At 38.0% G+C, this 27,201-nt stretch overlaps 2 protein-coding genes across 5 annotated transcripts in view; one reads left to right on the top strand and one right to left on the bottom strand.

Moving 5' to 3' along the window:
- Positions 1 to 12,851, top strand: part of LOC306855420 (leucine-rich repeats and immunoglobulin-like domains protein 1) — a 42,435-nt gene extending 29,584 nt beyond the window's left edge. The window contains exons 9-18 of the mRNA XM_079394130.1: positions 240 to 320; positions 2,630 to 2,701; positions 3,094 to 3,165; positions 5,572 to 5,735; positions 5,845 to 6,165; positions 7,086 to 7,367; positions 8,422 to 8,853; positions 8,958 to 9,089; positions 10,119 to 10,391; positions 10,571 to 12,851. Coding sequence (XP_079250256.1) covers positions 240 to 320; positions 2,630 to 2,701; positions 3,094 to 3,165; positions 5,572 to 5,735; positions 5,845 to 6,165; positions 7,086 to 7,367; positions 8,422 to 8,853; positions 8,958 to 9,089; positions 10,119 to 10,391; positions 10,571 to 10,743 — 2,002 coding nt within the window. The 3' untranslated portion in view covers positions 10,744 to 12,851. The remainder of the gene's footprint in view (positions 1 to 239; positions 321 to 2,629; positions 2,702 to 3,093; positions 3,166 to 5,571; positions 5,736 to 5,844; positions 6,166 to 7,085; positions 7,368 to 8,421; positions 8,854 to 8,957; positions 9,090 to 10,118; positions 10,392 to 10,570) is intronic.
- A 2,052-nt stretch (positions 12,852 to 14,903) lies between these two features.
- LOC306855421 (mitochondrial S-adenosylmethionine carrier protein) overlaps positions 14,904 to 27,201 on the bottom strand; it is a 55,460-nt gene continuing 43,162 nt past the window's right edge. The window contains exons 8-11 of one of the 4 annotated variants that reach the window (XR_013782938.1): positions 25,729 to 25,793; positions 23,670 to 23,743; positions 22,636 to 23,073; positions 15,089 to 15,530 (exon numbers count right to left, since the gene is read on the bottom strand). Coding sequence is in view for 3 of the 4 variants with exons in the window: in XM_079394131.1 (XP_079250257.1) it covers positions 15,434 to 15,530; positions 23,670 to 23,743; positions 25,729 to 25,793 (236 nt within the window). In the remaining variant the exon portion in view is untranslated. Of the gene's footprint in view, positions 15,531 to 17,662; positions 18,802 to 22,635; positions 23,074 to 23,663; positions 23,744 to 25,728; positions 25,794 to 27,201 lie in introns of those variants that run through there. The other 3 variants (XM_079394131.1, XM_079394133.1, XM_079394132.1) reach the window with 3 other exon arrangements.

Below are 27,201 nucleotides of genomic sequence, written 5' to 3' on the forward strand. Positions count from 1 at the left end.
TAATAAAATAAAGTGCTTCACAATTCCTTCAAGACCACAAAAGAATAAATATCCTTCAATATTTTCCAATTTATGAACACATCTACTAAAATCACTGTTTGTGGAAGTTTCCAGTACATTTCTATGGAATGATCTATGGGATGTGGGTTGTTCTTAGCAAAGGGTCAGTTGTTTTATCCTCTCCATCTTTTTTTCCTAATCCCTTTTTTTTTTTTTTTTTTTTTTTTTTGTCTCCGCAGGGAGTTGGACCACAATGACATTTCTGGCACTATAGAGGACACCAATGGGGCCTTCACTGGCCTGGAAAACCTCAACAAGCTGTGAGTGTCACACGTTCTCTTTTATCTCAACCATCACTTTTCCTCCTTCACTTTAATTTTGGTCATTCTTACACCAGGTGCAACCAAGACAAGTGACATCCCCAAAATCCTACTTTACATTTTACATTGAATTGCATACTATAAAATTATGCCACGCTTTGTTTATTGCGTTAAATAAATGAGGAACAGCAGGTAACCTCAACCCACACCTTAATACGTGCAGTGCAGATTTGGGAAGGGAAGCCTTAGTGGCAAGTTCAATTGAATTTGAGTACTGGGGCGAACACTTTTCATCATTGACAGATAAGAGATGAGCTCTTGACATAAAATGGGAGGCAGGCAGAGGAGGGGGTTTGTTCAGACACATCAAACGCCCCGCACTCTGCCTTTTGTTATGGGAGCAGAGGTCTGCAAATCTGCGGAAGCCGCCTGTTGATGCACACCCCTGCCAAAAATCCTATTCACCCTTCCTGGGAATATGCAGGGGAGAATTAGAGAGCGATCTGCCCCACATCAAAGTCTTTTCTGCTGTTTTGTTACCGCAAGACGGGGAAGGCAGCCGACGCTAGTTTTAGTAGATTCCAGATAAAATCTTGTCGTTTTGTTTGATAAATTGCTTGTGGATCATTTGTAAATCTTCATGCACAGATTCCATGCGCACCTGCTCATGATGTCAACGGATCCACTTAGCATCTATTTCAATGGTTTCTATTTGGAACCACAAGTTTGGTCGGAGTGAACTGCTAGAGCTTTTTGAATTATGGGGCTGGTATGGAAGCCCAGGGCTCAAGACTGCCCAGAGGGTGACCTGCAGATGGGTGGTTGCTCCGGAGGAGATGAGTGGAGGTGATGTCTTAGTCTTTCAGGAGATGACAGATGCTGTCGCACACACGCAGACCATCAGTCCGCTGACGCACACGGCAGGGGCTGGGCTTTCTGGGGTGACTCCTGCAAGCACATACTGAAAAAACTAGGTGTTCCTCATGAAACTTTACTCTAGCAGTGAGATTTGTTTTATTTATTTTATATTTTATTCTCATTTTTGACAGTTAAATGAATGCTTTAATTGTCTCTTTAAGATGAGTTTTTTGCACATTCATGGGATTTTTTTTTTTTTTTTTTTTTTTTTTTTTTTTTATAAAGCAATGTACATTTTTAGACTTTATAACATTTTTATAAAAATGTATTTATAATGCTTTTTGTATATTTTGGAACCATATCACATGATAGTATCATTCAAATTTATTTTGGTATATTGTTAAATGTAATTTTTAAAACCAATACATTTTTAAAAATATTTTTTTTCATACTGTACATTGTGATTCTTAAGTGCTTTGAAATTATTTTAGTTTATTTTGTATTCATTAAGACACAATCTTTTTTTTTTAGTTTTTATAAATTTATATAGATTTTTTACATCAGCCATTTATCGTCTACCATCCATAACAAAAATAAAATGATCTGATTATTGATATGTTGAAATTTTAAGATCAGTGTATCCCTACTTTACAAAGTGATGCCTAATTTGTAGCATTTAAAACATGGTTTTAGTTCAAAATCTAGACTGTTTTTTAAAGATTTTTATAGATTTATATACAACATGAGATTATCGATATTGAAGAGAGAAAGAAAAGCATTATCTGCTTTTGTCTGCTGCTGTGAAGGTCTTGTTTATCCCAGCATGCAGCAGCTCCTGACACGCCTCAGGATTGTGAGCCTATATCCGCTGACCCAAAGCCATAAAGATCATCCCCTGATTGAAAAGACAACATTGTCAGGTGTCAAATCTGGTTTATATGAGGAGGTGTCGGCTTTCACGGTGCTGACTGAGGAGTCTTGAGCCCTCTTGGACAGGAAGTGCACTGTCAGAGGCTTGTTTTGGTCCAACATGCTTAAGAATGGAAATCGTGTCGGTGGTGGGGAGGGAGTCCGTTCACCGTCCCGCGGTGTGCTCGCGTATGGATGCTTTTGAAGAGCGAGCAGGATTAGCCTTTATAAGGGGTTCGAACCGCAGCCTTGACAAGGCCACTTTATTACTTTACAAGCCGTGTTGTCCTCCAGCCACTGAAGCTCCTTTTCATGTGACCTCGAGCTCTGGGCTCCACCCTGTCATCGCTATTAAATTCTAATAAAGATAAAAGTGAGCTTTGAAGAGCTGCGCCGGGCCCCGATTCCTCACCCTCCTCCTAATCTCTACACAGTTCAGATTTCCAATCCCACAATCCCCCTCTCTTATCAGATTCAGTCCAACTAATTGTGCACTCTCTTTCTCTCTCTTCCCTCTCGCTCTGCGTGTCTGGAAACGGCAGAACTCTGTTTGGAAACAAGATCAAGTCGGTGGCCAAGAAAGCCTTCTCGGGCCTGGAGGCTCTGGAGCACCTGTAAGTATCCCACAATGCCTTTCTGCCCCTACAGCAGCGACTGCCAAAAGTAAATGCTTAAGAGGGCTGCTAGCAATTTAATAGTGTCTTTGTAAAAGGAGAGGACGGGGTGGTTTGCAAGGCCAGCTGCTCTTGTCTCGTTAGAACCAGCTTTAACTTGCACAGGAACAAGGTTATGGAGCATGTGGTCAGTTTCGTAGAAAAAATTGAATTTTCAAGCACCTCTGCAGACGCTGTAACTCCACGTCTGATATTGGGGTCTTTCCACCTTGTTCAGAGTTATCCCGTATAAAAATAGGCTATGGATTTGCATGTGAGCACAGCAGCTGTATATGAACATTCCCATGTCCTCTTTCTGTCACGCCTGAGGGCCCTGTTTAATCTCTCAACAGGAACTTGGGGGAAAATGCCATCCGCTCCATCCAACCTGAGGCATTTAGCAAGATAAAGAACCTGCGTTACCTGTGAGTCCCATTAACACACGTGCTCCTGTTCACACGCACAACCACTCAGCCGGTTGTATTGTTTCTTGACATCATGAATGTTTGGCTGGCAGTTAATTAAAATGCATAGTATGACATGACGATTTTAATATTCAAATATTTTAAGTGCACTTTCGTCTACTTTTCATTCATACAGATTTTTTTTAAACCCATGTACCTGAGAATTTATTATTTACAATACTATTATTTAAAGCTACCATTATTTATACACTCACCGGCCACTTCATTAGGTACACCTGTTCAATTGCTTGGTAACACAAATTGCTAATCAGCCAATCACATGGCAGCAACTCAATGCATTTAGGCATGTGGATGTGGTGAAGACGACTTGCTGAAGTTCAAACCGAGCATCAGAATGGGGAAGAAAGGGGATTTAAGTGACTTTGAACCGGGTGTGTCTCACTCGAACTGGAAAGTGAAGCCCCCTGGTGGCTGGCTGCAGTACACGTTACTCTCCATGTAAACGAATGGGACTCGAGTCAAAGCAAAAAAATTCATTACAATTCCAATACAATTTTCCAAAAAATGGGTCATTTAAGATAGTTGTTATCATGCTGATATATGTTCAATTGTTCGTTTTTGTGGCAAGTTTGATTTTAGCTAGTAATTTGATGCTATAAAAACGGGGCGTGTCGCTATGGTTGATTGGGTCTGCGGGGGTTTGGTTCCGCGGCTCCGCCTCACGAGACTACTGCGCAGACTCGGACTCCAAATGACGTCATTTACTCACGATGGCAGCGGCCATACTGAGATGTTTTGGCTTCACTTTTCTATAATGGAAGGAAGCGGAGACGTGTCGTCCATCTTTTTTTACAGTCTGTGCTTTGAACGTGGAATGGTTGTTGGTGCCAGACGAGCTGGTCTGAGTATTTCAAAAACTGCTGATCTACTGGGATTTTCACGCACAACCATCTCTAGGGTTTACAGAGAATAGTCCGAAAAAGAGAAAATATCCAGTGAGCGGCAGTTGTGTGGACAAAAATGCCTTGTTGATGTCAGAGCAGAATGGGCAGACTGGTAAGAGATGATAGAAAGGCAACAGTAACTCAAATAACCACTCGTTACAACCAAAGTATACAGAATACCATCTCTGAACGCACAACATGTCGAACCCTGAAGCAGATGGGCTACAGCAGCAGAAGACCACACCGGGTGCCTCACCTGTCAGCTAAGAACAGGAAACGGAGGCTACAATTCGCACAGGCTCGTCAAAATTGGACAATAGAAAATTGGAAAAACGTTGCCTGGTCTGATGAGTCTCGATTTCTGCTGCGACATTCAGATGGTAGGGTCAGAATTTGGCGTAAAGAACATGAAAGCATGGATCCATCCTGCCTTGTCTCAACGGTTCAGGCTGGTGGTGGTGTAATGGTGTGGGGGATGTTTTCTTGGCACACTTTGGGCCCCTTATTACCAATTGAGCATCGTTTAAATGCCACAGCCAACCTGAGTATTGTTGCTGACCATGTCCATCCCTTTATGACTACAGTGTACCCATCTTCTGATGGCTACTTCCAGCAGGATAATGCAATGTCACAAAGCTCAGATCATCTCAGACTGGTTTCTTGAACATGGCAATGAGTTCACTTTACTCAAATGGCCTCCACAGTCACCAGATCTCAATCCAATAGAGCACTTTTGGGATGTGGTGGAACGGGAGATTCACATCATGGATGTGCAGCCGACAAATCTGCAGCAACTGCGTGATGCCATCATGTCAATATGGACCAAAATCTCTGAGAAATGTTTCCAACACCTTGTTGAATCTATGCCACGAAGAATTAAGGCAGTTCTGAAGGCAAAAGGGGGTCCAACCCGGTACTAGCAAGGTGTACCTAATAAAGTGGCCAGTGAGTGTATATACACTTTTTGAAAGGGGAATGAATGCATTACGGTTTCAAATAAATGCTGTTCTTTTGAACTTTCTGCTCAAGGAATCCTAAAGAAAATGTATCACATTTTGACAAAAAAAATTAGGTAGCACAACAATTTTTTACTGTATATTGAATAAATAAATGCAGCATTAATGAACATAAGACACTTTTTTTCAAAAACATAAATTGTTGTTGAAATAATATATTCTTAAATTGAAATAATTTAGTCTGAAATTATTCATTTTTAATTTACTATACATTTTTTATACTGCTTTTTTTTATTATTTTTTTTATTGCTGTTATGCTATGCATATTAAATTAAGGTAAAACCAGTATATTATGTATGCTAAAGTCCAGATGTTATTTGGAGGCTACTATTGTTACCGGACATAAATAAGCACAATAATTCACTTCAGTCAAATCATCTATATCATGCTGATGTTACATGCTATCTGGCTTTCACTCATCTTTCTTTCCATCCCTCTCTCTGCAGTCATATTCAGAGTGATAGTTTTCTGTGCGACTGCCAGCTGCACTGGTTTCCGGAGTGGCTGGTAACACGAGGGCTGAAGGCTGGCGTTCAGGCCACATGTGCCCACCCAGAAAGCCTAAAGGGCACCAGCATCTACCAGGCCCCACCACAGAGCTTTGTTTGTGGTAAGCAGTGCCATAATGTCTTTTTAAAAGCAAACAAGTCAATCACGGTAAGAAAGAACTTAATCTAATGGTGTGTTAAAATGTCTCTATCCTTGTACTTCCCCTCCAGATGACCTTCCCAAACCCCAGATCACCGTTCACCCTGTCACCACGGCAGCAGTTTTGGGCAAAGATGTGCGTCTGACCTGCACGGCTGCCAGCAGCAGCAGCTCGCCCATGACCTTCACCTGGCTCAAGGACCAGGAGATGCTACGTCAAGCCGAGGTGGAGAATTTCGCCCATGTGTGGGCCAGTGACGGAGGGGTGATGGAGTACACCACTATCCTCCACCTCCGGCACGTCACCTTCAACCATGAGGGCCGCTACCAGTGCATCATCAGCAATCACTTTGGCTCCTCCTACTCTAACAGGGCCCGCGTCACTGTAAACGGTACATTTATTAACTGTATATTAGTAAACTACATTGGTACTCTTCCATATCCTTTTTCCACTTCAGTTGACCATGTAAGGTGTTCCTAGACAGTTATACAACTTCCTATCCCATTCCCACCACACAATTCCCATCATTCACGGATAGTTTGTTTTAGTGGGAGCATTTTGTGAATTGTACAAACTGATATTTAACTTTCATATAAATAAATGCTTTTTATATATAATTTGTGTTTTAAATGTCAGTGAGTGTTTAATTCACAGTAGTTGTCATTTATTTATTATTTAATTAACTTATAAACAAGCAATGAAATAATAATGTTTAATAAATATATGTATTAAAATATTTTAAATGTTTAAAATATATAACCATTAAAATAAAAAACAAAGTTAAAATACTTTAATTTTCAACTTAAGTACACTTTTTATTTATACAAATATTTTAATATTTGAATGTATCAAGTATAGTTGTTGTACATCAATATTCATGATACAGTATATGTGACCCCTTACCACAAAACCTCATAAGGGTATATTGTGATACAACTATTTGAAAATCTGCAATCGGAGTTTTCTCAGTGTGTTCTGCACAGTCGCTCAGTGCTTTTGCTTCAGTAAATTGTATCAGTAAAATTCAGTTTTTACATTCAGACTGAACTGTGTCACTAGAATTTGGGCATTTTTATCTTCTCTGCTGTTAGCAATACGCTTGGATTACATGCCTTGTCAGTTCGAGCAGCAGATGCAAATTGATTGTCTTGAGGCATTTTGGTTTCATGCCCGTTCAAATCAAGCCATTTCCCATCGTCAATTGAGTTAGTCACAGCTATGAATGCTGGGCTTGTTTGGTGCTGATGTAGCAATATTATGGGAATAATCCTTGCTAGGGCTAATTTCCTCTTTGCCTCTCTATGCGCACAGTGCTGCCTTCATTTGTCAAGACCCCACGCGACATCACGATCCGGACAGGCACAAAGGCACGGTTGGAGTGTGCGGCTGAAGGACATCCGACTCCCCAAGTGGCGTGGCAGAAAGATGGCGGTACAGATTTCCCTGCCGCCCGAGAGCGCCGCATGCGTGTGATGCCTGATGATGATGTCTTCTTCATCATGGACGTGAAGCCTGAGGATATGGGCGTGTACAGCTGCACGGCAAAAAACACGGCGGGCATGATCTCCGCAAACGTCTCTCTAACAGTGCTAGGTACGACCATTTTTGCCATATTAACATTATGTAAAAGTACTTTTTTTTTTTTTTTTTTTTTTTTTTCTCATTATGGATTTGTTTATTAAGCTTGTTGGAGTTTTGCTACCCCCTGCTTAGTTCTACGTAAGAATGTTTTTTGTTTTTTTCCCATCTGAAGCAGCTGGGCTTTATGCGGGCTTGAAGGTCAAAGGTCAGGAAAGAGGTCACAGGGGGTAGAGGAAGTGCTGAAGGCTCACATAGTGGTATTTTTGAATGTTTCTGAACTGAGTAACCGCTTGGAAGAAATAGTCAAATGCTCATTATTTTAATGTGGAAATTATGTGGTATAGTTGGCCTAAAGTGGGCTTTGTTTTTTGTTTTCACTAAAAAGTATTGAAGCGAGGGTCAGACTGTATACTAAATCAGACTACATTCTGGTGGCACTAGAAAATAACCAGTTCATAAGAGCCATTTATTCAGAAATAAGACTACACTGATCCCGCTGCGTGTTTTTGATTCACTAAAAAAGAACCAGTTCATTAGTGTCATTTATTCAGGAATCAAACTACAATGATAGTGTTGTATGTTTTTCATTCTCTAAAAACAACCAGTTCATAAGAGTCATTCATTCAAACTCGACAAGACTTTCTATATATTTTTGATTCACTAAAAAAGAACCTAAGATTCATTAATTCAGCAATTCAACGGGGTATGCCACATGTTTTTGATTCACTAGAAATAACCAGTTTATAGGAGTCATTTGTTCAGGAATTGAATCGAATATATGTTCTTTTTTGGAACTGTATGTTTGCTTGTTAGTCAATCCATCAGAAAGCAGATTAGAATGATCATGTTGTTATTCACAAAAAAAAGACTCCAAAGAGTAATTCGTTCAAGAATCAGACTACTATTTTTTTTACTTTTTTTTATAATACCTAGTCCTAAACGTTGACAAAATAAAATTGAAACGGATGTAAAAATGTCAAGCCATTTAAGGGATCTCTATCTACTAAGGCAACTCTACACATGTCCATATGTAATTCAATAACTATTCCCTGTGATCTTCCTTCAGAGACCCCTCATCTTGCACAGGAAATGGAGGATCGAAATGTTGTAGTGGGCGAGACTGTTGCGTTGCAATGCAAGGCTTTAGGCAGCCCACCTCCTCGCATCACCTGGCTAAAGGGGGAGGAGCCTTTGAGACCCAGCGACCGTCACTACTTCACTCCAGGGAATCAGCTCTTGGTGATCGGTAGCACCACCTTAGAGGATGCTGGACGCTACACCTGTGTCATGTCCAACACGCTCGGCACGGAGCGAGCTCACTGCCAGCTCAGTGTTTACCAGCGCTTTGAGGAATGTGTGCCTTTCTCAAGCCCCAGCACTGTTACTGTGGGAATCATCGTCATCGCTGTGGTGACCAGTATTGTAGTGACGTCACTGGTTTGGGTGTGTATTATCTACCAGACGAGGAAGAAGAGCGAGGAGTGCAGTGTAAACACAGGTGTGTATTTTCACACAGATTTTGTATTTGTTTTGAATTTTTTATTTAAAAAAAAATGTTAACAGAAGACTTCCATCTATAACCTTTGCGCTTGCCTTTTACAGATGAGACAATTGTCCCTCCTGATGTCCCCAGTTACCTGTCCTCTCAGGGCACTTTGTCAGAGAGACAGGACGTGTGCATACGAGTGGAGTCCAATGGTGGATCTCAACCCAACGGACACATAGAAAACAATGGTACAATATCCACACTTTCTCTGAGTAGATTTTGAAAGCAAATCTGTAGAATAGATTACAAGGTCAAAACATTTTTTAAAGAATACACTGCCATTCAAAAGTTTGGGACCAGTAAGATTTTTAATGTTTTTAAATAAGTTTCTTAAGCTCATCGAGGCTGTATCTATTTGATCAAAAATACTGAAAAAAAAAAATATTATTGAAATTGAAAATAACAGGTTTCTACATTAATATACTTTAAAATATAATTTATTCCTGTGAAGCAAAGGAATTTTTAGCATCATTACTCCAGTCTTCAGTGTCACATGATCCTTCAGAAATCATTCTTATATGCTGATTTATAATCAATGTTGGAAACTTGTGCAGTTTAAGCAGTTGTGCTGCTTAACATTTTTGGGACCTGTGATACTTTTTTCAGGTTTCTTTGATTAAAAGTTAAAAAGGACAGTGTTTATTCAAAATAGAAATGTTGTATTACAATATACAGTGCTATTCAAAGGATTGGGGCCAATACATTTATTCTTTCTTTTTAAAGAAATTAGTACATCTATTCAGCAAGGATGTTAAATGGATAAAAAGTGATAGTAAAGACGTATATTGTTAGAAAAGATTTCTATTTTGAATAAATGCTGTTCTTTTAAACTTTTTATTAAACAAAGAATCACAGACAGGTCCCAAAAAAATACTAAGCAGCGCAACAGTTTCAACAGTGATAATAAATCAGCATGATTTCTGAAGGATCGTGTGACACTGAAGACTGGAGAAATGGCTAATGAAAATTCAGCACTGCATCACAGAAATAAATGATGTTTTAAAGAAAATTAGAAAGTGTATTGTTTTTTTCTGTATTTTTGATCAAATAAATACAGCCTTGATGAGCATAAGAGACATCGTTCACAATAAGATCTATAAAATGCATTTACAAATTAGATGAATTGGTGAAAATCACGGCATGCCAACTTTAAGAAGTGTCCGCTGTTTAAATGATCTTCGCACATCTCATAATTAAGCTAGTTTCTCTTATTTCAGGCTATGATGGGCCAGTCGTGTGCACAGACTGCTTGGAAAACGGCACCAGCTACTCCAAACACTGTAACTACCTCCCTCACGGGATAGCGCCCCCTTCAGGCCTGGAGTATCACCAGACACACCAAACATCAACTTTCCCCAACCACAACAACGAACCACACTGCAATGGCACACCCAACAGGGTCAGGAAAGACAGCCAAACTCCCATCTTTCCCACCAACCACGACAGGGTGACCATATCACCCTCAACACACCAGTACAGCGACAGAAAAGGTTAGAACAAGGAGGACATAGATTCATGACTGTGTTTTAGATAGCCATAAATTCAGGAAGACTCACTCATGCCCCGTAAATCACACATTTTATCATGTCAGTTCTGAGTGATTTATGAGGTTGATGAAACGGTGATAACATTCCATGTTTGACCTCGCTTCCTTTCTAATCTCTCTCAGGATTGTTGGTGAATAGGTCAGACACACCTCCCTCACTTGAAGAGAGCTACCATCGGCCAGTAAAGCTCCTGCCTGGGGACTGTGACATTGGGTCCGAGCTTAAACAGACTCTATTACCCAACGGACACGCCACCCTAAGCGAGAGCGAATCCGTCAGGCGGACCAGTGACTAACGCCTCACCAACCCTCTTCTTTATCCTTTTGCACTGAGAACTGCTACCTCACACTGAGGGGCACAGACAAAGCTGCCCCCATCTATCTGAATGCAGAATAGGGATGTCCGGAGTTTGAAGGCGAAGCTTGAGTGGGGCGATGATGAAGTCCCATGCGAGCGTTAATGATGTATATAGATATAATCCTCCTCAGGGAGGCTTCGTTCACACTTCAGAAATGTGACTTGCATTTGACGCATGCAAAATGTATGACAGAGTGCTATAACGTTGGGCTTTGAGCTGTACATAAGAGTTTTCATATATAAATACGTGAATGTATGTATTCTATAACTTTTACAAAAGAGTGTTTAACTCTATTCGGTGCATGGTGAGATCAGAGTGGTTATATTTTTTTTTTTTAACAGATCTCTCCTGCTTTTCCCAGTTTTATAAGCAGTGCCTTATTGCAAGATAAAAGAATCCCCAAGTCAGTTTTTCGTTGGGAGGTGTCTGTATGCTTTCCTACTCACAAATGGGAATCTTGTCATGCACTTGAAGTTTAGACAACCCAATCATAATAGATCGCCTTAAAGGAATATTCCAGGTTAAAATCAAGAAACAGGGTTCTGGAAATATCAGGGAATTCACTTTTTTTTGATGCCTAGAAAAGTCATGGGAATTAATATGATTTTACAGTACTTTTATTTAGCAAGGATTCATTACATTGATCAAAAGTGACCGTAAAGACATTTATAATGTTACAAATGAATTAAAATCAAATTTCATATACAGTATATGCTGTTCTTTTGAACTTTCTATTCATCAAAGACTCCTGAAAATTTAGCACTGTTTCAAAATGAATTCAAATATATTTTATTAAAGAAGTTACATTGCAATATTTCACTATATTACTGTGTTCTTGATCAGATAAATGAAAATAGGTTTTTAAAAAAGTTTGGAAAACTCACCTAAACTTTTGAACAGTAGTGGATTTTTTTTTTTTTTTTTTACATTTACTGAAAATGACTTATTTCTAGAAATTGTTTTTTGTTGTTGTTGTAAGTGCAATCTCTATAAATTATATTTTGGTAATTATGACTACTAAAAATTACGGAAATTATAAAATAGGAAATTCACTAAATATGCTTACCATGAAAATAATTTAAATTCGTTGTTCAGTTTGTAAAAACAAACAAAAAAGCTGCTATATTTGTCATTATTAACTGGTGTTTAACCTGGAATATTCCTTTGTCAGAATATATATGGGATGAATGAAGAGCTCTGCATTGAATTTTCAGGTCGTACAAAAATAACATCTATTGGCATAAGGGAAAATATAAGCACTTTGATAAATCACATTTTTACATCTTGAAATTCTGATGCTATTGAGGCTCTTCCCTTAAAGGTACACGCCACCAAAAGCTGCTTCACTTGTCTACGTACCTGTGGTATTTGAAATGAATTTTTAAATGTATTTGTTGACTAGCATATTTGGGGAAATAACAAATTATCCAAAAATAATATTTAGAGAGACTGGTTCTAAAAGTGAGTTTTAGCTAACAGCAAAGCCGAATGCTGTCAAATCACAAAAGGGTAAGAGCATCTCTCTAGAAAACTCAAGCTGTGTGTGCTGGACTTCAATCACACACACAATGTCTTCACCTAAAGGGAATAAGCAGGAAAAAGTGAACACCTCGTCAGCGAATCTCTCAGTCTTTGCTAAAGATTAAAGCAGCTAATGCTAAGCTACATTTATTAGTTGGCCTGAGCCAGACCGGTTCATGTCGACAGCCAAGGTTGTTTTTTTTTTTTAGGCCAAATAATAGAACGTCTGTACTACTAAACTAGGGGAATGTTTTGTAAAGTTGGATTACAGCAATTGCCAGTTTAACCCCAAAAACTGTAGACCATATCAGTGCTTTGATAATGTGGTTAGCTGGTTAACTGTGTAATCCAGCTCTGTGAACTAGTTCAAATAGGTTAACTCTACAGATGTTTGGGTCACTGTTTCATACCAGATTAATTTATTGAACTCAACTCTAATCACAGCTGTTCACCCACATGGCAAAAACTGTTGACGTGTCAAAATGGCAGGTGTTTATTAAAGTCACATTTTGCTCTTTTACACCATCTGGTTTGTGTTTTTATTTTGATGCACAGTGGTTGAAATGAGTGAATAGGGTAAGTTAGTGCCTCCTCACATCTCTAAGCAACCGAAACACAAATTCCATGTTCTTTGGAGTGAGACCTATTGAGTTGTTGGATAAACCAAAAAAAAAAAAATTGCTTTAAATTTTATTTTAATTTGATCCAACCAATAACAGCATAAATGTAATGTATACATAAAATATATACAGTGGGGAAAAAAATATTTGATCCCCTGCTGATTTTGTACGTTTTCCCACTGACAAATAAATGACCAGTCTATAATTTTAATGGTAGGTATAGGTATATTTGGACAGTGAGAGACAGAATAACAAAAAAATCCAGAAAAATGCATTTCAAAAAAGTTTTGATTTGCATTTTAATAAGTCAAATAAGTATTTGATCCCCTTTTGATCAGCAAGATTTCTGGTTTATACAGGGAAGGAGCAGAGATTAGGAGCACTCTCTTGAAGGAAAGCTCCTAATCTCAGTTTGTTACCTGTATAAAAGACACCTGTCCACAGAAGCATTCAGTCCGTCAGATTCCAAACTCTCCACCATGGCCAAGACCAAAGAGCTGTCACAAGGCTGGAATGGGCTACAAGGCCATCGCCAAGCAGCTTGGTGAGAAGGTGACAAGAGTTGGTGCGATTATGCAATAATTCAATAACACAAATTCACAAAATTATTTAATTGTTCGCAAAACACAAAATAACTGTCAGTCTCCCTCGGTCTTGGACTCCATGCAAGATCTCACCTCGTGGAGTTTCAATGATCATGAGAACGGTGAGGAATCAGCCCAGAACTACATGGGAGGATCTTGTCAATGTCAAGGCAGCTGGGACCATAGTGAAAGTGTTGTGGTCAGATGAGACCAAAATCCAGCTCTTTGGCATCAACTCGCCGTGTTTAGGAGGAAGAGGAATGCTGCTTATGACCCCAAGAACACCATCCCCACCGTCAGACATGGAGGTGGAAACATTATGCTTTGGGGGTGTTTTTCTGCTAAGGGGACAGGAAAACTGCACCGCATCAAAGGGATGATGGACGGGGCCATGTACCACCAGGGCACTGAAAATGGGTCGTGGATGGGTATTCCAGCATGACAATGTCCCAAAACACACAGACAAGGTAACAAAGGAGTGGCAAAAGAAGAAGCACATCAAGGTCCTTGAGTGGCCTAGCCAGTCTCCAGACCTTAATCCCAGAAAATCTGTGGAGGGAGCTGAAGGTTCGAGTTGCCAAACGTCAGCATCGAAACCTTAATGACTTGGAGAGAATCTGCAAGAGGAGTGGGACAAAATCCCTCCTGAGATGTGTGCAAACCTGGTGGACAACTACAAGAAACATCTGACCTCTGTGATTGCCACCAAGTACTAAGTCATGTTTTGTGAAGGGGTCAAATAATTATTTGACTCATTAAAATGCAAATAAATTTATAACTTTTTTTGAAATGCGTTTTTTTGTGTTATTCTGTCTCTCACTGTTCAAATAAACCTACCATTAAAATTATAGACTGATGATTTCTTTGTCAGTGGGCAAACTAACAAAATCAGCAGGGGATCAAATAATCTTTTTCCCCACTGTGTATATATATATATATATATATATATATATATATTAAGCAACGCAACTGTTTTCAACAATGATATAACTGGCATATTAGAATAATTTCTGAAGGATCATGTCACTGAAGACTGGAGTAATGATGCTGAAAATTTGTGTTTGGATAAATTTGCAATATTGTTACTTATTATTTCAGAGTACTTTTTTAATGTTATACATTTAACAAGTAAATGACAGAAATCACTGGTGATCTGTTGCTCTTCACTCGTTCATCTGTATTATTTGAGTTGTGTGTTTGGACAGAAAGCACATTCCAGTGAAAGGTGGTGTTGACTAAGAGCTGTAGGGCTGGAGCGGCCCACTGTTGCTCTAGTCAAATACTCTGTATTGTTCTTGTGCCCCGCGCTTCGTGACAGGTCTGACAAACATTCACACCTGTGGACTAATCTGTCTTTTTCTCTGTGTTTTTTCTGCTAATAATAGTGAAGCAGGTAGAGCAAGCTTGGGGATCAAAGTCTAGACTCAACATGTAACGATAATCCACTGGCATAATATTGGTAATGCATTTGAACTCATTACTGATGAGTTTAGTATATAAATACCAGCACAGTCATGTTTTAATACAAACAGCCGATTCATTTTTGTAAAATTACTTCATGTAAGCTTGCAAAAATGATATCTAGTTTGAATTCGATCTGTGTTGCAGCATAAGTGGAATTCAGGCAGTTAAACTCAATCTGTTGTGCACTGATGAGCAGGAATGCAAACCACTGTGTTATGTGATCTTTTTATCCAGGCACCAGGTGTCCTCGCCGTGGCCCTCAAGACCACTGGTTCAAACTGGGACAGAGGGTGCGCTTTGACCAACCTCCACTGATCTGTAGTTTGCCGTTTGCTCCTGGTCTCTGACCTTATTTTGCCGTTTTGGCCGTACAGTCAGAGTTTGGGTTGAAGAAACCAGTCCAGTACAAACTAGTCAAACAGCATTCCGTGATGGTGTTTATAAAAGCGTACGACGCACTTTCTCATATGCTCCGAGGAAAATGAAGCCTCCCATGCTGATTAACGTCACTCTGGGGATGCTGCCGGCAAACAGCCTTCAGACAGGATGAGAAAACATAAAAACAAGAGTTAGCAATAACAGTCTTTTCAAGCTTGTAATTAATTACAAAATATGGTGATTATTCACAATTATAACATATCACCATGTTAAAAAAAAAACACGAGATTAAGATAATTCAAAGACATTATTATAGCTAAGTCAAACAGTGCCGTGAAAAGGTTTTTGCCCCTTCCTGTTTTTTTGTTTTGTTTTGCATATCATCAAACAAATTTTAATATTACACAAAGATAATGCAAGTAAATGCAGTTTTTAAAATGATGATTTCATTTATTAAGGGAAAAAAGCTGTCTAAACCTACCTGGCCCTACGTGAAAAATTAATTGCCCCCTCCTGTTAAATCATAAAAGAACTGTGATTAACCACATTATTTTAGAAAGCTGAGTTAAATTTCACCTGTTAAACCCAGGCCTAATGAATCAAGAAATCACTGAAATAGAACCTGTCTGACAAAGTGAAACATGCTTAAAGAGCAACACATCATGCCGCGATCTAAAGAAATTCAAGAACACATGAGAAACAAAATAGTTGACATGTATCAGTCTGGAAAGGGTTATAAAGCCATTTCTAAGGTTTTGGGACTCCAGCGAACCACGGTCAGAGCCATATATCCACAAATGGAGAAAACTTGGAACAGTGGTGATCCTCCCCAGGAGTGACCGGCCTACCAAAATTACTCCAAGAGCGCAACGACGACTCATCCAGGAGGTCATAAAAGAATCCAGAACAACATCTAAAGAACTGCAGGCCTCACTTGCCTCAATTAAGATCAGTGTTCATGATTCAACAATAAGAAAGAGACTGAGTAAAAACGGCATCCATAGGAGAGTTCCAAGGCAAAAGCCATTGCTGACCAAAAAGAACACAAAGGCTCGTCTCACATTTGCCACAAAATATCTTGATTATCCCCAAGACTTTTGGGCAAATATTCTGTGAACTGATGAGACAGAAGTTGAACTTTTTGGAAGGTTTGTGTCCCGTTACATCTGGTGTAAAACCAACACAGCATTTCATAAAAAGAACATCATACCAACAGTCAAACATGGTGGTGGTAGTGTGATGGTCTGGGCTGCTTTGCAGCTTCAGAACCTGGACGACTTGCCATAATTGATGGAATCATGAATTCTGCACTCTATCAGAAAATCCTGAAGGAGAATGTCCGGCCATCAGTTTGTGACCTCAAGCTCAAGCGCACTTGGGTTATGCAGCAGGACAATGATCCCAAACACACCAGCAAGTCCACCTCTGAATGGCTCAAGAAAAACAAAATTAAGGTTTTGGAGTGGTCAAGTCAAAGTCCGGACTTAAATTTGATTGAGATGCTGTAGCATGACCTTAAACAGTCAATTCATGCTCGAAAACCCTCCAATGTGGTTGAATTAAAACAATTCTGCAAAGAAGAGTGGGCCAAAATTCCTCCACAGTGATGTGAAAGACTCATTGCCAGTTAACGCAAATGCTCGATTGCAGTTGTTGCTGCCAAGGGTGGCACAACCAGTTATTAGATTTAGGGGGCATTTACTTTTTCACATAGGGCCAGGCAGGTTTGGAAAAGGTTTTTTCCCTTAATAAATTAAATCATTATTTCAAAACTGCATTTTGTATTTACTCGGGTTATCTCTGTGTAATATTAAAATGTGTTTGATGATCTGAATCTTTTAACTGTGACAAATATGCAAAAAAAACAAACAAAAAAAAAAAACAGGAAGGGGCAAAAACCTTTTCATGACTCTGTAAATCACTGATATTTTTATTTCCATTTATATTTTCATATATCATCTGTCTACAGATTTAGGGGCTTTGCACTCCAGAATTTTTTGTATTCCTTTTAATTTTTTTTTTTGATTTGCTGGTTTATGTAAACTTGCTTTATTCAGAAAAGGTGACATTATTAAAAAATACTTAAATTCAATCGTTGCCATACATGTAATTGAATGTACTGCACAAAAATAATCTGATTGTTGATGACTCTTACGGTTCTTTTTACAGAATTAAAACATACAAAGCAATCAGTAAAGTTCAATTCCTCAATGAATGACTCTAATGAGTTGGTTCTTTTCAGAAAATCAAAATACACAGCACAATTAATATAAGCCAGATTCCCAAATGTATGAGTCTTACTAGTTTTTTCTTTTTATTGAATCAAAACATACAGCACAACCAGTATAGTCTGATTTCCAAATATATGACTTACGAACTTGTTCTTTGAAGCAAATCTAAATATACAGCACAACCAATATAGGTCAATTTCTGAATGTACAACTCTTACAAACTGGCTCATACAGCACAACAAGAACAGTTCGATTCCCAAGGGTATGAGTCTTATGCATAATTTATTTTTAGCAAATTAAAACATACCGCATAAAGAGTATAGTCAGATTCCCAAATGAATGACTCTTGTTACGAGATGGTTCTTTTTAGTGAGACAAAACATACAGCACAACCTGTATAGTTCAATTCCCAGATGAATGGCTCTTAAGAGCCGATTCTTTTTAGCAGATCAAATACTTGCATACAACTTACAGTTACATCTTAGTTACTTTAATGATGTAAAACAAAATGAGTTCTCCAAGTAAAATATATTTTAAACCACATTTTTACCACATTTGTGTTTGTTTAGCATAATATAGTTAAGTTCTATTTCTTCCTCGAAAAAGAATCGGACTAAAAGAATCATTATTAAGCAACCAGAATCATTATTGCCAGCTCTAAGTACAGAACCTAGATAGACACAGTTGCAACATCAGCTTGGATGTAACTTTGTTAGATGAAATTTACAGAGCAGCATAAAATAAAACATTAGCCATGCTCGATAACACAAGTATTCAGTATTTCTCAGCTGACAGTGTGTTGTTTGACAGATTACGGAGCGTTTGAGCAGGAATGGGCAGTGTAGGGGTTGTTGATGTTGGAGAGGTTAGAGGATGCGACATGCCATGAAAGTACTGTAGTCTCCTAAGGCTCTTTTCCACGCAGCTGCTTTTGGTATAAGCACTGGCCCCTGGGGGCCTCTCCGTATGACTGATGGCCAGATGACATCCACACACGTCCCTCAAGCTCCCAGCACACCCCCAACACTCTATATCTTTGGCTTGCTTTCTTGTCCTCCCGCACTCGTTTTGTTTCATCTTGCTCAACTTTTCTCTACCTTCCTATTTTCAAACTTTCTCAAACAGGTGTCACACTTAGTCCTTCAGTGTGACACCTGTGGGGGATAATGGTGGTTGGAAAGTGGGGGTGGGTTGCATCTAAAATTAGAAATAAGGTCACGAGTGGTGTAACCACTAATACATCAATTTTGTCAACTGCAAAGCTGTACAAGGTGCCAAGCATGTCAGGGATCTCTTGACTATTCCAGGGATTCGACGTTTCAGCATGCTTCTGCTGGGATCATGTGTTTTACGGAGAGATGCCACGTCAGAGTGAGCTTGTGTGTGTGGACCTGTGAGCAAACACACTCATCCTGGAACGAATTAGCAAGAACGCATTCTGACAGTTTGTCTGTGCTGCGTGGGGTTGGGATTTCAAACTATGCATTAAAAGAGAAATGTGAAACCTTGTATGCGTGCTTCTGCAATGGAAACCACAATATGCGTAACAGGAACTTCATACAGCTACTGGAACATTTTTTTTATGTTTTCGGAAAGAAAACTTGAGCATTGCTTGCATGATTACAATTGATTAAAAATACTAATTTATTTTTTTACAATTAACAGCATAAAAACATACAAAGCAACCAGTGTAGTATAAAGATCATTCATGCGGGAATTACTGGATATTATGTCAGAATTATCATAAGAGATGATAATTTTAAGTTGTAAAAAACTGAACATGACATTATAGAACTTATAATTTCAACTTAAAAGCTCTGAAAAAGCTAACTTGTACCACCGGACTGCTGTAGTTATTTCATAATATTTCTGTTTAATTCTTCATAAAACTTCCTATTGTTAATGATTTAATAATGCAAGAATAATCAGAAAATAAAAACCCAATTTGCATACTATCCATCTGAAATTAGAATAAGTGTGTAAATTGTGATATATTGAAACTAGTATCCCAAAGGTACCAAGATGGTTTACTATCTATGGTGGAAATTTGGATATTCAGACTCCATTAGAACTACAAACATAAATCAAATGTGTCAAAAAACTACAAACATGGTGGATGTGTGAGACATGACTTAAATAGAAAGATTAAAGAGTTTGAGTGATAAATCAATATCTAACCTGATGAAAAAATACATTATATTTCATCTTCAACAACATTGTGAACTTATAAAGACATGTTTGGCCATTAACTTTTAAAAGCATCATTATGTGTTGAGGAGATTTTTCCACATAAAGCATAGTATAAGTAGGCAGATTGGGACAAAGCAACAGATTCAAGTAGAATGTCCACACTGTCATTAAGTAATTACAACATGATGTGAACAGAGTATAATTTACATAATGACTGCTATAAACCAGATCTTTTCAGTGAACCACTAACTTACAACACGAACAGTGTATTTACTAACAAACTGATTTACTAACAAATTACTGTTAAAAACAGTCGGCTCTTTTTAAAGATTTATTTTTATAAAAGTTTTTGGGCATTTTTGACTTTATTGTAATAGGCCAGTGGAGATAGGAAGTGAAATGGGAGAGAGAGAGGGGGGCAGGATCGGGAGAGGTCTTCAAGCCGGGATTTGAACTTGGGACGCCCATAGCGCAACGGCTTGAATCAGTCTAAAACAACAGTATAATTTACCATATCAGCAGAAAGAGAATTCTTACCTATAATATGCAAAAATATGGATATTACAACTAAAATATACACCACAGTGAATAGTAATTGAATCAAATCTTAGAGAAATTTGAACAGAATCAAATCAAGTGCATGTGAATTAGAATCAAGATCAAGATCTGTATTGATACTGAGCCCTAGTCGTGACTAAAGTGTTGTTCTGAGTGGTGGCAGCGGGTTGCTAGGGTGCTTTCTAACTGGCCCAATAAAAAAAAAAAAAAATCACTTTCAAGTTTCTATACACATAGGTCAGATACATTTGGGAGATTTTATTAAACTGTTTTAAAGTAAACAACAAGCCTGACAGCATCACTGATAATAAGCCAAGCATTCATATCTACTATTGGCGCTTGCTATCAAACTACAAACCATCCCAGAAAATTTACAGGAAATTAAACATACTGTAAGACAAAACAGTTATGACACAGTCAGATGAGCACATTGTGACATCACCACCCTACCCAGCCATTACCGGCCGTCAGTCAGCGCTGGACGGGTCTAATAACACCGCTATTAATGGCTATAAATACTGCGTGCTTACCAGAAGCTTACTAAAGTAGATTTCTGATGAGAGGCAGGTCATACACCACTGCAATACTCCAAAGGAAGCAACTTACACTGTATCTAACCAAAGCTCCAATTGATTTCACTGCAACTGCAGGTCATCATGAACTCACTGCAATATGCTCATTGCAAACATTGCTTGCATTACTCTCCAAGCAGGCTGCTGCATCATCCTGAACTACTTAGCACAGCCGACTCACTTGCGGACATGGGAGCCGCATGGGTAGTCTGGGTTGGGGTAGCAGCACTTCAAAGCTTTGAGGAAGGTTAACTCACAAGCGGACGGCTGCCTTGATTGCCGATGTTTGGGTTGGTGTGGTTAGAAGCTCTCCGCAAGAGCTCTGACACACATGGAAGCACTTTTTGGCTTCACTAGTCTGCAATTGGAGCCATTACAGTAATTACAGCTTTAAAGCCAGGCAATTTGTACAAGACATGCAGTAGTGAAACTGCCAGAGTTGTTGCCTTTATGCAAGCATGGCTGAGCCCCTTTGCCTACTCTGTTTTTTTTTAGCCCTGGCTTCTCTCGAAGTTTTAAATATTGCAATCTGGAAAGGGATTTTAGGAATTCCTTGAAGTCATAGAGTTTAATGTGTGTTCTGCCTAAAAAATGGGACAAGTTTTAGATGGAGAGAGGAATGTTTATTATTAGAAGTGAGATTCATGATCACTCATGGGTGTTTCTTTGCACAGAACAATAGTCACTGCCAGATTTTTCTATTGGTTTAGTGTTTTTGTGATTTTTCATAATTTTCTTAAAAAAAAGAAAGAGAATAAATCAATCAATAAATAAACAAAAACAACAACAAAAAAAATCAATAAAGAGTTCTTGGAAACATGTTTAAAAAACTATGAAAATCAAGAAAAAATACTATAGCTGCATTAAGCAATGCGATCTATGTATTCACATATAATTACATGACATTTAAACTACTGATACAAACTTATTAAAATGACATAAATTTGTAAATAAATAAATAAATGTTTCATGTGCTTATATCTGGGGCCAGTATTTTTTTTTTTTTTTAGGTTTGAATGCATTTATTTGCTCAAAGATGCAGCAAAAACAGTAATTTTTTTATTTATTTATTTTTTTTTATCTTTGATTGTTTTTTACAATTTAAAAGAACCGTTTTGTATTGACATTTTAAAATATAATTTATTCCTGTGATGCAAAGCTGAATTTTCAGCAGTCATTACTCCAGTTTTCAGTGTCACATGATGCTTCAGAAATAATTCTAATTTGCTGACTTGGTGTTAAAGTAACATATTTTTGTGAAAACCATGCCCCCCCCCCCCCCCCCTCAGGATTCTTTAAAATATAGAAAGTTGAGAAAGAAAAGCATTTATTTGTATATGTATACAGGTACATCTAAAAAAAAATTGAATATTGTGAAAAACTTTATATTTTCATATATATTTTACATTCATAACATGTAAAGTAAGACATTTCAAAAGTTTTTTTGTTTTAATTTTGATGATTAGAGCTTACAGCTCATGAAAGTCAAAATCCAGTATCTCAAAATATTAGAATATTTATATTTGAGTTTCATGAAACGACCATCCCTACAGTATAAATTCAGGGTATCATTTGTTCTTTGAAACCACAATAATGAGGAAGACTACTGACTTGGCAATGGTCCAGAAGACAAACATTGACACCCTCCACAAAGAGGGTAAAGGGCTACCAAGCCACTTCTGAAACAGAAACAACGTCAGAAGCATCTTACCTGGGCTAAGGAGAAAAATAACTGGACTGTTGCTCAGTGGTCCAAAGTCCTCTTTTCAGATAAATTAAAATTTTGCATTTAATTTGGAAATCAATGTCTGGAGTCTGGATGAAGCCTGGAGAGGCACAGAATCCAAGCTGCTTGAAGTCCTGTGTGAAGTTGCCACAGTCTGAAATGATTTGGGGTGCCGTGACGTCTGCTGGTGTTGGTCCATTGTGTTTTATCAAGTCCAGAGTCAATGCAGCTGTCTACCAGGAGATTTAGAGAACTTTATGCTTCCATCTGCTGACAAGCTTTATGGAGATGCTGATTTGCTTTTCCAGCAGGACTTTAGCACCTGCCCACAGTGCCAAAACCACTTCCAAGTGGTTTGCTGACCATGATATTACTGTGCTTGATTGACCAGCCAACATGCCTGACCTGAACACCATATGGAATCTATGGGATATTTTCAAGAGAAAGATGAGAAACAGTGGAGCTGATGAGCTGAAGGCTCAATAGTGCCTCAGCAGAGCCACAGGCTGATCCATGCCATTCCTCACTGATGCTGGAGTTTGTGCTAAAGCAGCCCTGACCAAGTATTGAGTGCATAAATGAACATACTTTAAAGAACTTGAACTTTTCTGCTTTGCAAATCCTTTTTTTGATTGATCTTAGGAAATATTATAATATATTGAGATACTGGATTTTGACTTTCATGTGCTGTAAGCTCTAATCCTCTAAATTGCAACAAAAAACCTTTTGAAATGTCGTACTTTACATTTAATGAATTTAAAATATATATGAAAGTTTCACTTTTTGAAATAAGTTACAAAAAAATTAAGTTTTTCACAATATTCAATTTTTTTTTTGATGTACCTGTATATACTGAACCCAAATGATAGTGTATATATCCTCCATAATTCAGTGCATAAAATAAAAAAATGTCTTAAGAACCATGGTTGAAAGGGCTTTAAAAGGGGCTTAAAATGTAAGCAAAAAAAAAAAGTTGATTGGGGTATACAATATCAGTACTCGTAGTTTTTTACTCTCACCCAGGTATTCCTCGGCTCCTCCACACCTCATACAAAACCTCTGGGATGTTTCCACTGGCTGTGCTCGTCCCAGCCTGACAAACAGAGACAAAACACAGTAATAATGAAGGATGATCTGTCTTTAAGCTTCCTGTCAAACAAGTAAACACACACAGTGTTTTGTCTTCCTATCGATTCTGTTCTGTCCCTGGTATATACTCTACCCATCTCCACTTGTTCAACAGCTCCCCTTTCTAATCTATCTATGTTTATAGTAGCTCTCCTACAAACCCACAGCAGCATCTTCAAAACAGCCATTTATATCAGGGAACTTTGAAGGAGAGTTGACGTGACAACTGTGTTTTTCATGGGCAAACACCACATTCTGAGGCTAATTTTGATGGCTCTATATTTAGACTGGGTTTATTTTTCATTTTTCAGAGTTTCAGTTGATGAGTTGACTGTACATTAAGCAACCCAGTGCACTGCAGTTCCCCACAGGGCTTGGATAACAGCCAGGAGAGTGTCTGTCGGCCAAAACACACAAAGTACAGCAGACCTGCCTGAACACGAGGTCTCTATTCCTTTGATTGGTCAAATGAAGGGACAAAAACACAAGGCAACCTGAAGCATGATACATCCAGTAAAACACATCATTCTATCAGCCAAAGGCATGAAGAGACAGGTGTAAAAATGACCCCTCCACTCACACTTCTACTTCTTAAACGGGCCAACATTTTGTTCAAATGCACAGTCAACTTCATTTGTCTATTGATCTGTCTGATGACATTTTCTTTTTCTCTATATTTTATTATTATATTGTTATTTATAACGTATTGTCTATTCCCTTCATTAATAGTGTCTGCACGATGTCTGTACTTTCTGTACTGGAAGCTCCTGACACCTAGATGAATTTCTTGTGTGAGTGAACACACTTAAAGTTCTTTCTGATTCTGATTTATACTGTTCTTTCTTGACATTTCCATCCACTCTCTGGCCATTAGAATGAAGCTGTGCTTTTAAGATTCTATGTGTAAATATTACTAAAAGTTTCTATAGGCAAATATGACTGAATACCGGTGTAGTCCCCACTGTTTAAACAAACAGTTCACCCAAAAATCATTCCAAATCTCTTACATTCTTCTGCGGAACCCAAAAGAAGGTATTCTGAAAAATGTCCCAGGGTTCTTTGTTCTTACACTGGAAGCCAAAGGGGTCCAGTGTTGTTTAGTTCTTTTATCTTTTAATAGCAATTAGCAGTTCACAACTGGTTTCTACAGAGTTGGGCTTATTATTGGGAGACTTTACTTTTGGAGTAAGTGTAACAGTCAACTTGTGTCATTACAGCCTTGACAATGAATTTCTGTTAATCACTGTTTGTGGATACCATAGAAATAAATGAGAAGTGGATGTCATAAACTGAATCCTACCTATTGCAAAATTATCTGTGACTTCTCCTATAAGCATTTTCTTTTTTTTTCAGTTTAAACTCTAAAAATAGATAAATCAAAAGGCTGTAAGGTTATTAAATCATAAGCTGTTTCCCCACAAAAACAGTTTATTCAGCGTAATAAAGCCTCTCCTCCATTGACATACAATGGAAAACTTTGCCTTGGACTGCCTTCCCTGTAACATGTGATGCTGCCTTAGAATTCTACCAAAATTAGACAGAATTTGAAGTGGCTTATAGCTTTTGGACAGTCGTTGTGTCAAGCTTAAATACTGCCTAGGTTTTGGAATTGAGCATCTACACCAGATACCAAGTAAGCTCTAAAGTGCAGTTCGGTTCCAGTCCAAAGACAACAGGAAATTACTCTAAAATATACAAACGTCTTCTGACATCTAACATGCACAGCTCTGTCTGTTTTGAGTCTCGATTGGACAGCAGACAGTAAGAGGACTGCATTTGTGCGTCAGTTGCATCCCTGGATGACCCTGCGATTGGTTCAAGCTGCGTGTCTACTGATGCTTTTTCTTCACTCTCTCTCTCGTCTGTTGATTTTGTCTTTTGTTTGTTCACCTTGCACTCCATCTGGGAGGCATCAGGAGACAGATTTAAACAACAGTTTCAAAGTCTCACCTTAGCCAACATTATCCAAGTCTTCGCAACATCTAGCGGAGTCGTGACGAACGCTGCTACTCCACCTGGAAAGAGATGCATTGTGCATATGTATCAGCACACAAACAAGCGCTAATTACAGTGATAATCGCATTATAATTACCACCGAGCATAAATGTAAATATATGGCATGACATCAGCCCTGATCACCCGATGGAAACGCTCTGGAGAAAAAGAGCAAATGCGGATGAATTTTTCAAACTAGCCTGGCAATGTCAAGCACTCGTAAACACTCATGCACATTCATAAACTTGTTTTGGCGTGAATGAGAACAGAAAGAGGTTATCTCTCCTCTCTAATAGCGGTAGGACAAACAACAGCATCGAGCTTTAAACACACTCTTCCCAAAGCTGGAATAAACAAGCTCTCCCATGTTGGCTGATTTCACTTGATTAACCAACAATTAAAAACTGCCCAAGTGATGTGTCTTGAGAGAAATGTTCTAGGTACAGGCTGTCGATTACCACAGAACAAAATTTCGACTCGTAAAAACAAGCAAAAAAATAAAAACTTTGGTTGTAAAAACAAGCAAAGAATCATATGTACAGAAATACATTTTCAACTTAAGTCAATTCTTCCTTACAAAAAGTGTGATATTTAAATGGTAAAGTTGTCTAAATCATATACAAAAGCAGTTGGACTAATTTTCCATGTGTTACCATCATAATTCCTAACAGATTTCTCTTTACATAAACAGTTTCATCCTGGTATTCTTTTTGCTCCTCGCTGGCTGAATGATCTTCTTAATCCTACCCAAACAGCTTTTCTTTTGCAATCTTTTTGTGCACCAGATTAAATCCTGTTGATGCACTCTATATATTTAAATAAATAAAGAAATAAATATGACATAAATCAGTAAGTACATTAAAAAATATATAGTAACACTTTACTTAAAGCCCTTATTTTATAATGTATTATAAAGGGTTATTAAAGGGTATAATGCATTATAATTATTCATAATGTGCATTGAAATACATTATATCTTGTCGTAAATAATTATTACCGAATTTAAAATGTAGTGTAACAATGAATTGATAAGTATTATAATGTTTTAACTGTGGTCACAATTATTCATGATTATTACAAGGTGTATTACAAGGCATTATTAATGCATTAAAACTACTTTTATAATGCATTATAAATAAAGGCTTTAAGTAAAGTGTTACTATAAATAAAAATAATAATAATAATTTAATTTCCTTCTTTTGGGGCTATTCTACACCATTTTCACCCGAACAAATGAATTTCAAAAGCATCTGCTAAATAAATACATTTAAATGTTTTTGTGTGCTTGCAGCTTTATATGATTTATAATAGGATATATCTGTGTTCAAAGTAGTGTATTTTATCATTTATCCTTTTATACTTGTACTAAACCCAGAACACGAAGGACACAATAGTGGCGATAGAGAGAGATTGGGCAAAAAAAAAGAA

This window comes from Barbus barbus, assembly GCF_936440315.1.
Source record: "Barbus barbus genome assembly, chromosome: 35".
Lineage (NCBI taxonomy): Eukaryota > Metazoa > Chordata > Actinopteri > Cypriniformes > Cyprinidae > Barbus > Barbus barbus.